General features: G+C 34.6%; 1 protein-coding gene across 1 annotated transcript in view; it reads left to right on the top strand.

Moving 5' to 3' along the window:
- LOC136832582 (lachesin-like) overlaps window positions 1-12,500 on the top strand; it is a 357,078-nt gene that overhangs the window by 176,420 nt on the left and 168,158 nt on the right. Inside the window, exon 2 of the mRNA XM_067093658.1 lies at window positions 9,197-9,309. Within this exon, the coding sequence (XP_066949759.1) occupies window positions 9,197-9,309 (113 nt within the window). The remainder of the gene's footprint in view (window positions 1-9,196; window positions 9,310-12,500) is intronic.

The raw sequence follows: 12,500 nt of genomic DNA, 5'->3' as shown, positions 1-12,500 counted from the left end.
CAGTATCTGAGTAAATAGCAAGCGATTGTAAACAAGATACCAAAACTAATGAAATATTCCAAAGCAAAAAAATCTAGATGAGATGATAACGTCCAGAAAAGAACATTACCGAACAGACCAATCAGCGATGTTTTGTCCACTAGAAAAATCGAAGAGGATAGGCTAGCGCAGGCCATATAAGATTCAAGAGCCTTGGGAGGGAGATGGACAGCTCGAAAAGTGCTGGTTAGACAGGTGCTGGAACGAAAGTGCTCTGAAATAACATCCAAAACTCGTGTGCAAAGACACTCCCTAGTAGGATAAATCAGTACTTCTGAAAAAAATGTATACAGTATGTATATCTGGAGTTGGAAATGGCCTAATGTTATATATATATATATATATATATATATATATATATATATATATATGTGTGTGTGTGTGTGTGTGTATGTATGTGTATATATATACATATATAATATATATATGTATATATATATATATATATATATATATATATATATATATATATATATATAAAACATTAAGCCATTTCCATAGCAGAGGGTGGCTGAAGACAGACGAAAAAAGTATCTGCCTCATTCACACCTGAACTGCTGAATCGTGGACGAACCTCTTGTGCAGAAAGCTTCCACGGCACAGGCCGAATCATACAACCACACTGAAGGTTCACCAGCAGCTCGTCAAAAGCCCCTACACAAACTGTCCCATTCGCCCACTTTGCAAGACTTTGTTCGCAGCATGTATCAGTTCCATTCTTGGTCTTCCTTTCTTCCTGTCTTCCTTTCTTGCTTCTCAGTTGCACGCTCTTTTTACCAACCTTTACGAACCTATTCTTTCCACAAGATCAAACCATCTCAAAATACTCTGATCCGTCCTTTCACCAATGCTAACCTTTTTTAACACCACTCCTGCGTAATTCCATATTCCTCACCTTTCAAAACCTCATGGAAATAGACGTAAAAAACATGACCAAATCAGAAATCAAAGAACTTGTTAAATCATACGAGCACCAGCAATCCTGCAGCAATAGGTTTTCATATTAATAGTGAAATCCCAATGGGAAAAAAACCTTATGCATTTATATAGGCCTACCCTGAAAGAATAAGGAAAACAGAGGACGGAAAAGACTATTACCCAACCACGAATGAAGTAGCCGGAAAGAGGGAACATTTTAAGAGATACGAAACCGAAGCAGAGAGAGAATTCCGCAGCCAGAGTTGGCTACTGGTATCCCAGAGACTTCCTCCCGCTTGACAAAACAGTGGTTGAATCAGTACCGGTATCAACGTGACAAGAGCAACCAGCTCGCAAGAGCAGTGTGGCGATTAGATTAATTGGCTTTAACAAAGGAACGGCACACAAAATTAATATTAACAATAACAATAACAGCAACTGAATATTTATACTTTTACTAATTGGGACTGGAAAAAGAATTACAGCGTCGAAACAAATCGCTTCTCTTTTCAGTATTAGATTAACTATTTCAGTCGTGTGATCCGTTCAAGTTAAGTATTCATTTAATTAAATTTATAAAAAAAAATTAAGCTAAGTATTCACTTAATGTAATTTGTAAAAAAAAAAATTAAGCTACGTATTCATTTAATGTAATTTGTAAAAAAATATTTTAAGCCAAGTATTCATTTAAAGTAATTTGTAAAAAAAAAAAAAAAATTACTGAGCCAAAAACAAAACTCTGAACTTTTAAACACGACACCTATAATTGAACCATTTTAATTTTCCAAGCTAAAGAACGTGAGAATGAGAAACTACAGTAATCTATATATGTATATATATATATGTGTGTGTGTGTGTGTGTGTGTGTGTAACCATTCCTGTTCAAAGCATCCGCGTCTCTACGTTGAGGTTTTCCATCCGCTTGTACTTCCTTTCTACTGCACGTTTTGTATTTGGGAAATTTTATCATTTCTGTTGATTCTTCATCTCTTAATATTCTGTAATCTGATTTACTGTTTAATTTCTTCTTCCTTGATTATACACATATGGGAGATGGTTCCTCTGCAGCTTGTCTTACCTCCGTAATAAATATTCATGCATATGAAGCTTCTGCTTTTAGTAGTCTTTCTGCAACTCTCAGTTTTTCTAAGGGGGAACATCAATCAATTATTCAGTCAGTGTATATGTTATGGACATCAAAATACAATGAAGGCACAGAGCTACTTGCGATGGGAACTTTGGGACACGAGGCTAGAAATGATAAGAGATTTGTATAAGAAGAAGAGTTATATATATATATATATATATATATATATATATATATATATATATATATATATATATATATATATATATATATACATGAATTTTCACCACATCACCGTGATATTTTATATACAAACATTAAGCTACAAATATCGTTTAATATCCAATTTGCGCTACTTCAGGAATATCACCGACGGGGAATTATAAGTGATAAGTGACTTGGTACCGAGGTGACTCGGACACCCGCCAGTACCCATCAGCATAAATACATATATTTGAGTGTGTTTATTGTACATGTAAGTAGAGGACACAAAAGGGATCACACATCAGAATCCAGGATTGTATCGACGAACAATCAACAAAACTCAAAAACCACAGAACGATAACAACGAAATTATTCAGATTTCAAAGATCGGGCAGTTGATCTGGAATTCCATATCCAATATTGCTGGAAACAATGTGGTTTGGAGAGTGCAAGGTCATTTGCGAGTCAGGATTCTTTGTGTAAAAAAAAAGGAAGGTAAATTTCTGCCATCAACTGAAGCAAATTCTATTCTCGCCTTTTCACTCAGCCATGATATCTCGATTGTGATGGAAGTCAGCTGCGTGATATCGTACATAAATCAAGTCGATTTCTATTAGAAAAAAAAAATGTGGCAACGAACGGCAAAGCGAAAGATTTCACCTTAACATTTCCCACCCCCTCGTATATTTGCAAAAGTGTCACAGTTTCAGAATAACAAAGGAAATGAGGTGAAAAAAAATTCATATACGAATAGGATATTCCAGCTGTCATATGCACCGTGGATACTCCCACACAAAAACTAAAGGCTGTTGAGTACAAAGGGTCGATAAGGATTTACATGGTACATTTTTGGTGAATAATCAGAGGAATCCTGATTTGAGAAAGAAAGCTAATTATCGTACGGGAAGAATGTCAGCAGATTTAATAATCTTATCAGCACAGATTTACTTGTGGTTTCGGCCCAGTTGTTGAAGGCTCCAAGCAATCTCTCTCATTTGTTTAATTCTGCTGTTTTTTTTTGGATTTGGGTAATTTTCGCCGCAGAACTTTAATTTTAGTTGACAGCAAAATTATCGATAGTCTCGACGAGATCAGTAAGAAAATGCCTAGAAACTTAATCCTCACTACACTACAATCGCGCACTCAAGATGCTTACCACCTTCATTTACAAATCAATAATTAGCAGAAAAAAGATTAAATGGCATCAGACAGCCAAGTTAACTGGTCAGATGGCCTTTTCTCTATCATTTAAAAAAAAATTACACGTTTTCTCAAATTATGAAGAGTTGGAAAGGTAAATTCTGTTTGGTGTATATGCTTACTCTGTCCATTCGTAACTGAAATGCCTGAACTGTGCGTCTTGACCGTAAGCGTGTCTCTTTTTCATTTTTTGACACTACAAAATGACCTAAATTGTTTTAACGGAATGGCACTATATTTTTACGTACATACTTTACAGTTCACTCATATTTAACAAACTAAGATATCGAACGTAAGATATGACTGTGCAATTTTCGCGTCGAATTCCAAACTTTTTAATACCGAACAGCCATCTCAGGGCCTAATGTTCAACAAATGTTCACAAAAATATCATATTTGCATGCAGATGAGGCTTATTTATGACTGATTTGAAGATATTGCACATTCAAAAATATTTCGCTGCTCAAACATGGATGTACAGATAATCTGGTGAACATACATTTTCGTGTTCCATCCTCATTAATGCTTCTTAAACTGAAAGCATAATTCTTTTCAAACTACAAGTTTTCTAATATGAACCACTCCCGACAATAATAACGAATCATACCGAACTAAAACTAGTCAAAATATTAAAATCACTGCCACTTCATTAAAATAATCATACAAAATGACTATAATTTATAACGTATATCATAAGAATGCTGTACAGATACCCTCTACTGTAATTTGAAACGCGCTACTTATTTAGAAGTAATAGCTTGCAGATAAACAGCCCATCATGAAATTCCAATTAAGATCAAAGCGTTTGCTATCAATGGAAAATCGTTCGAGTTGATGTTTACTTTTCATTTCCAAAATAAAGTCTGGAAAATGATACATGCCATTGTGGAAGAGCCTACTGAAGCTTTGAGTTGTACACTCGAGGCTACCTGTCACAAACACATGCAAATAATTAAGTTATGAACAAAACATAACAATAATACACTAGTGTTTTTCCATATATCATTGAAGAATTGGTACCTAACGCAAGAGGTTACGTTTTTATAAACTGTTCCTTTTTACAAAGACACTAATCAGTGTCAAAAAAGAAAGAATGAAGTTCACACTTGCCAAATACAATAAGGATCATACATTGATAAGTGGATAAATTGGTACATCTAATAATGAACTAAAATAGAGACTAGCTTCGCCTGAACAAATGCTAAACGAAGAGAAAATATTTTAGTACTCAAGATATCTTCGCGAAAAGTGGATGCTCGCGTGAGAGAGAGAGAGAGAGAGAGAGAGAGAGAGAGAGAGAGAGAGAGAGAGAGAGAGAGAGAGAGAGACTGGCTCTATTACGGAGAAGACATTTCATTTTTATTGACGTGGAACAGATATTTCTGGAGACCTTTCCGATGAACAGCACTGCTCAAAGCAACATCGTGACGATTTTTGAGACGAGGAAAACTTACTAAAATATTTTCAAAATACGTCGAGAAGCCAATTTCACTGAAAACTCACTAAAACGTTGATAAGTATGATGATTTTTTAGCAAAATTACAGAATTACGTTTGAAAAAGAAGTATTATTGCCAAGAATTCACGGACTAACAAAAGCCTAAATGTGAAAATTCAACCTCATCTAGGTCTGTGTGGGTCAGTTGGTAGCGCCCTTGCGTTTCATTAACGAGTCGAGGATTCGATAATCGTGTACATCCACCAGACAAAATTTCGCTTCACATGAGAAAGAAATGGGAGCATCTATGCATAAAGCCTAAGAATAGAACACGAAATACGTCAAACTGCATCTGCAATGTAAATTGCCAAACAAATATTCATGGAGTTCAGTTTATCTGCGAATTACAGAGCTGAAAATAATTACATGTTCGACGTGAAGCAAATTTGAAAAATAACACTTCCAAAAACATGTACCTTTGATATGCATCAAAACAAAATGGACGCCTTTTGACATTTGCATATCTCTCTCTCTCTCCCTCTCTCTCTCTCTCTCTCTCTCTCTCTCTCTCTCTCTCTCTCTCTCTCTCTCTCTCTCTCTCTCTCTGAACGGAGTTTTAACGGGTTTAATTCAAAGTAACTGACGTACTGAATGGAGAACAAAACTTTAATTTCTCTTTGGGTAGCATGTAGCAAAACAGAAGGGAGAAATTGCTCTGGGTATGAGTAAAATATTAATCTCATTCGTTTTTTTACCAGCAATGAAATGTGGACGGTGCAACCGATTTGAATTGGTTTCTTGACACAGGGACATGTAACATGATAAAATAACTCGCACTTTGGCATAAGGCGTCTACGGTACAGTCTCTGAGAGATGAAAGGGAGAATTATCCATGGAATTAAACCTTTCTCCATGATTCGAAAAATGACAGGCAGCTTCTTATAGAATACCTACATATAATTCAGTATCTATCTATCTATACATATACATACATACATACGTACATATATATATATACATATATATATATATATATATATATATATATATATATACATATATACATATATATATATATATATATATATATATATATATATATATATATAAGCAGTGCTCCTTAATAATAACTGATTCCAGATCATACGAAGACAGTTGGTCACTACCGCACGTTCATCCTTCAACTGCTTAATCAAAGATGAATCCCAGATGCAGAAAACTGCCAAAACATCAGCTGTTCCGTAAGTGTGCACAGTGTGAACCCCTCTTACATGGCGTTAAAGCATTTTTACGATGTTATCTTTCAGAGTGTATTATGGAAGTGGCGTAACCCGCGAAGCGAGAGAGAACGTGCAAGACTGAGGTAAATGCCTCTGCTTGTGTAGTAGAGTGCAAAAAGGTGTTGATGAGCCTTTTAGGGTATAAAGCAGCTAATAATGTTGAGGTTATCCTGCACTGAGGATTTATCCTTGACCCCTGTACTAACGATTATCTTGTGTTTTTCCCTGAGTAACCTTCTGTTGAGGGAAGCAACTAATATCTGTAATACCTGTGAGCGCGCGCACACACAGATATATATATATATATATATATATATATATATATATATATATATATATATATATATATATATATATATATATGTGTGTGTGTGTGTGTATGTATATAACTGAATCACGAAAATATGGAACGTGATGAATATATAAATATAGACAAAATCTACAAAGGAAAGAAACACTGGAGTGCTGCGAGGCCTTTCGACTGGCGTCCTTTACTGGACGCCAGTCGAAAGGCCTCGCAGCACTCCAGTGTTTCTCTTTCCTTTGCGGATTTTGTCTTATATATATGTGTATATATATACACATATATTGTGTGTGTGTTTATGTATGTAAACACTGACTGCTGAAAAACTGCTGTCATTACCCTGAACGCTGTGAAATCTTACGTGCATCGAGAACAAACACTGTCAGTGGCTACAGGCCTATTCCCTGTGAGTCAGTGTCACTGCTAACTGTTTCGGACTGAGTGACATTCTGTCCCTAATTACTTTGTCTTTGTTTTTCTAACCCGACTCCCTAGAGATGAGATTATGGGAGTCTGGAAACAGGCCTAATCGTCTCCATTACACAGGACAAAAAATTCATCTCTCTCTCTCTCTCTCTCTCTCTCTCTCTCTCTCTCTCTCTCTCTCTCTCTCTCTCTCTCTCTCTCTCGTGGAATACTTGTTCTTGTTCTCCTCCCTCGTATGTCATAAAAACATTGGCCTTTCTCTCGTTTCTAAAATATATGACGGGCTCAATCTTTTTCCCTACTGTTCATTTCACAAAGCTATTAAGTTATAGATTCTCTCTCTCTCTCTCTCTCTCTCTCTCTCTCTCTCTCTCTCTCTCTCTCTCTCTCTCTCTCTCTTTTAAATGCCACTATATCTTGGTAGAACAAAGGAATATCGACACTTGTCACTGCGTCCATGTTTCTAAACACCAGTGAACGTCAATTCGTACAAATTTTTCTATTCCAATCGTTATCCTGCAGAAAAAACAATGTTTTTATCATCCATGTTTTATTGGGTCAGTTTTGAAATATCCACCTAACTTTGTGGACACAGCTCTTCACAAGCAGAGGAAATTTTGTATACACATAAAGAGATATAATGATAATTCTACAGTGATACCATGATATAATGATATATGCAAGTGTATACAGATTCATATATATCCTTCTTTACCTTCTTTCCAACAGTTTGTACCTATACCTGGAATTTTTCAACTTTTTGGAAAAAATATGTTGATAAAAAATTTTCCAATAAAAATAAAGGGGTGCAATTATGAAACTCCTTGCAATCAGTGTAGCATAAATTTATCATATTAAGCAGCAAGGACCTGACAATAACATTAACACATTATAAATACAATGTAAACAAAAACTGGACACACAGCTAGCAGCCTCTTGCAACACATGAACGAGTGCCATCATGCCATCAATTGATAAGACGCTAAAGAAATCTTATAATGTAAATAAGAGTTGTAATGAGCTGTTCAGCACCGTCCCGGATATGTACAGGTTGGATGAGTTTCCTTTTACTTAAACTGGATTTTTGTTATCACTTGACTCCTGGTCAACACTGTTTGCTTTCCATTTTCTTCCTGCTCCGTTCTTATACTAACTTTGCATATATATATATATATATATATATATATATATATATATATATATATATATATATATATATATATATATATATATATATATATATATATATATAAATACACGCCTTCTTCCTGCTCATCTATACAGGCAGTCTGCTGGGATGAGATTGCTGCCCCATAGACATAAAATAAAACAAAAACCATCCACGAGAATGTTATATGACGGTTATACCGTCGTCTAGACAGAATATCACTCCGGCAAAAATAACCCTCACAAATCAGATTTTAATTTCAGCAACAGACGCGACTAACGTTCACCTGTTTGCCTATTCGACAATGATATATTTTCCCGCGCGACTGAAGTGATTGTCTGGGAGAAATGACTGACAGATCGAAATGATTGGAGGAGGAAAACATTCAAATAAATTCAGCTGTGTCGTATCACATCTCGCCAGGGGGAAAATGCAAAAAAGGTTCAAACGGAATCTTCGCATGAGCATCATTAAACTAGGCGTCAAGCAGCTATAAAAAAAAAAGAAAATAAAAGTAATTCGACGCCCACAGATATGTCACTTGCAAGTAAAAGCCACTGGTCTTTTTTTATGACGGATGAAACCTTCTCGACTAAATAGAAAAATATATTTAGTTGACTGCTTCCTAACGATATAGAAGAAACTCGATGCAAAAAATCAGTGTTGATAAGGCAGAGAGAGAGAGATGAACAGGATTTTTTATTTCTTGTGTACATGGTTGGGTACGCATATGCATATATGCATAAGTACACATTTTATATATATGCAAACAAATACACATACAATACATATATATATATGTATAGTAATATATAATATAAGTATACATGGATATATATATATATATATATATATATATATATATATATGTATATGTATATATATATATATATATATATATATATATATATATATAAAACACACACATACACCCCTAGAAGTACGGGCGTGCGTGCGCACACACATATACAGACACACTTAATTTTCTAGATATCAAGACTAAGAATGTAGAAAATTTCTCACGGTCATCAACATTTTCAGTTTGTTCCAACAACACTACTATCTCCTAATAAAAAAAAATTTACTGTTTTACTGTTCCAGTCTTATTGATAGATTTCTTTTTCTTTCGGCAGGCGGGACGATTTCGGAGGAGCCCTCATTTGTCGAGCCCATCCCAAACATTACCATTGCAGCTGGTCGGGACATAAGACTTTCGTGCGTAGTGGATAACCTGGGTTCGTATAAGGTCAGTGCTTCAGTGACTCATTTCTAGGAATATATTTTATTAGGATGGTTTTAATCCTTCTGCGTTGCCAACGCTGAAGCACGAATAACTTCATTGAAGCTGAACTGATGAACTAATCCTTCTTGCCTCTCCTATATGAGTCTAGTACAGCGATTTTTTAATCTGTTTAAAATACTCTAATAAAAATAATATTTTCATGGTCATACGATAATAAAAATGATACTTTCATGGTCACACGATAATAAAAATAACAATTTCATGGTCATACGATATTAAAAATAATACTTTTATGGTCACACGATAATAAAAATAATACTTTCATGGTCATACAATAATAAAAATAATACTTTTATGGTCATACGATAATAAAAATAATACTTTCATGGTCATACAATAATAAAAATAATACTTTTATGGTCATACGATAATAAAAATAATACTTTCATGGTCATACGATAATAAAAATAATACTTTCACGGCCATACGATAATAAAAATAACACTTTCATGGTCATACGATAATAAAAATAACACTTTCATGGTCATACGATAACAAAAATAGTACTTTCATGGTCATACAATAATAAAAATAATACTGTCACGGCCATACGATAATAAAAATAACACTTTCATGGTCATACGATAATAAAAATAATACTTTCATGGTCATACAAAAAAAATAATACTTTCACGGTCATACGATAATAAAAATAACACCTCCATGGTCATACGATAATAAAAATAATACTTTCATGGTCACACGATAATAAAAATAACACTTTCATGGTCATACGATAATAAAAAATAATACTTTCATGGTCACACGATAATAAAAAAAATACTTTCATGGTAATACGATAGCAGTACTGGGTAACCTATAATACAATCTCCTCTCCTTATACCAATAACACTGTCCTTTCCCTTTCGGACATTTTAATGAGTATGCCAAGAATATATCACATTCAATATTTACCTTGCCTGACCTCCACATATCTGAAGTCCGTTTGTTTCTGTCCTAATTCTTAAATCACTACAGACGGTTTGAAACAATACTGAAATACTTAAAATATCTTGTGTTTCAAGCGACTAAAAACACGAGTTCTGCTATCCTGGTATTATACAATGACTGTTTCATCAAAACCAAAAACACTCTTCCGAGAATATATGAGTTAGAATCATGTATAATGGATATAACATTTACATTTTTTGCAGTACACAACTCTTTCCTTTCACTTGTGTCAAAAAACAAATTTGCCTCCACTTAGGAACTAGGCAAAGTAATCAGTACGTTCTCTCGCCTTCTTCTCGACATTAAGTACATTTGTTCTCGGTCAAGTTAAAGTACACTCATTGGAGGGAAATACCTCACATCTCACCTTACGTCTTATGCACTGAAAATAACTAACATCGAAATTTATGCACATATTTTCTGATAAGTTTATTATTAATTGCCAAGTGTCCAAGTAACGTATATGGTGATTTGTCACTGAATAAGCGAAGTTATTTACATAATAAGGCATAGAATTGGTAAAAATGGTCTTAATGTTTTTATGTTAAGTGAATGCACATTAGAAAGGACCTAAAATCAGAAAGCCTCAGTAATGGCAATCTGCTACAAACTAACAAGCCCAACTATTCTTGACGCAAAATATAACTGTTTTAGAGAAATTTGGTAAACGTAAAGCACATACAATAATATATAACATTTTTTAAATTACATTAAACTGGCTATTATCATGTATAAAATAAGTGCAAACAATCATTATGAAAACATCACCTAGACAAAAGCTCTTCAAATGCGAATGTACAGTATTTATCACAAGGTTAAGGACTTGCACGGTATTTTTATTGAAAGTGAAGCTATTTTTTTTTAAAGATTCTCCTGTGCTTTAAAAACGGTATAAACAGCAGCAAGCCACAATCAGCTCCATTCTGACCGCAACTACTTCACCTGAATACAAGCAATAAAAATTCTCAGGTTACTTTGCACAGCAGTCTGAAAGATTAGTTGTAATTACTCTAACATTTACGTGCTGTATTTGATGACCATGAAACATGAGCTGATAATTAAAGAATTTAATGAGGGATGAACAGGCGTGAATCAACTTGATACCATTTTCCTCTCATGTTTACGTCGCTGAGACACCATCTTCAAATATACAGAACGTTAATAGCCTGGATCTACTGGTCGTGGTCATATACAAAATTATCTGAACTGTCCTAGCTGTCTACCGCTGCAGCCACACAGTAGCAGACAGCCATCCCCAAGAACACTAACCCGTAACACCCTCTTATATATATATATATATATATATATATATATATATATATATATATATATATATATATATATATATATATATATATATGAGTAATAAACCATACGCATGACACAGACAACAAACATCTTATGTGAATGAAACTTATATACATCATGTGCATAGCATATTCATAAATATATGCAATAGTGTTCGTCACTACGTCACGTTTTATATATAATTTGGCTACAAAACAAAAATCCATATAATAAAGGTATACTATAAATACAATTTTGTCAAAGAAACTATAAATATTTATTCATCCCACCTGATTCACGAACACAGTATTCCGGTTACTTATAATCGACAGTTTTCCTCGTAAGCATATCTAAAACAAAATGAAAATAACACATTGAAGAGCACTAAATCTATTTGAGCTAATGAAATGGACGCAAAACCTAAAGGTACACTGAATCCCCCCGCCCCCCAATAAGCACAATATTCACTAGAAAAATTCTACGTTCACCGCCTAAATACAGGTAACTAAAGATACTGCAACGCTGAAACATTTTGTTTACGCCCGCGCTCCCGCACGCAAACTGAAATAACAGCGATGAACACATCCGAAAGGGGTTACGACTTTTCACACACACAAACGGACAACGCTGAAAGCAAACAAACGCACTCACGGTGTCAACAGGGAAGGGGCGGGAGGTCGCTGCGACAGAGGAAGGGAGAGAATGGAAGTCACAGAGACATCCAAAGGACGTGTACAAGGCATGGAAGTGGCCTGTGAATTAATTATAAGGCGCGACCATATTTCATGTATTCTGAAATAAACCATTTTTTTTTTTTTTTTTTTGCAGGTATCATTTTGTTTGCAGGTGTCATTTTTTTACAGGTGTCATTTTTTTGCAGGTGTCATTTTTTTGGC

The sequence above is a fragment of the Macrobrachium rosenbergii genome, chromosome 50 (genome assembly GCF_040412425.1).
Source record: "Macrobrachium rosenbergii isolate ZJJX-2024 chromosome 50, ASM4041242v1, whole genome shotgun sequence".
Classification (NCBI taxonomy): domain Eukaryota; kingdom Metazoa; phylum Arthropoda; class Malacostraca; order Decapoda; family Palaemonidae; genus Macrobrachium; species Macrobrachium rosenbergii.
This window is presented reverse-complemented; position numbering and strand designations above follow the sequence as displayed.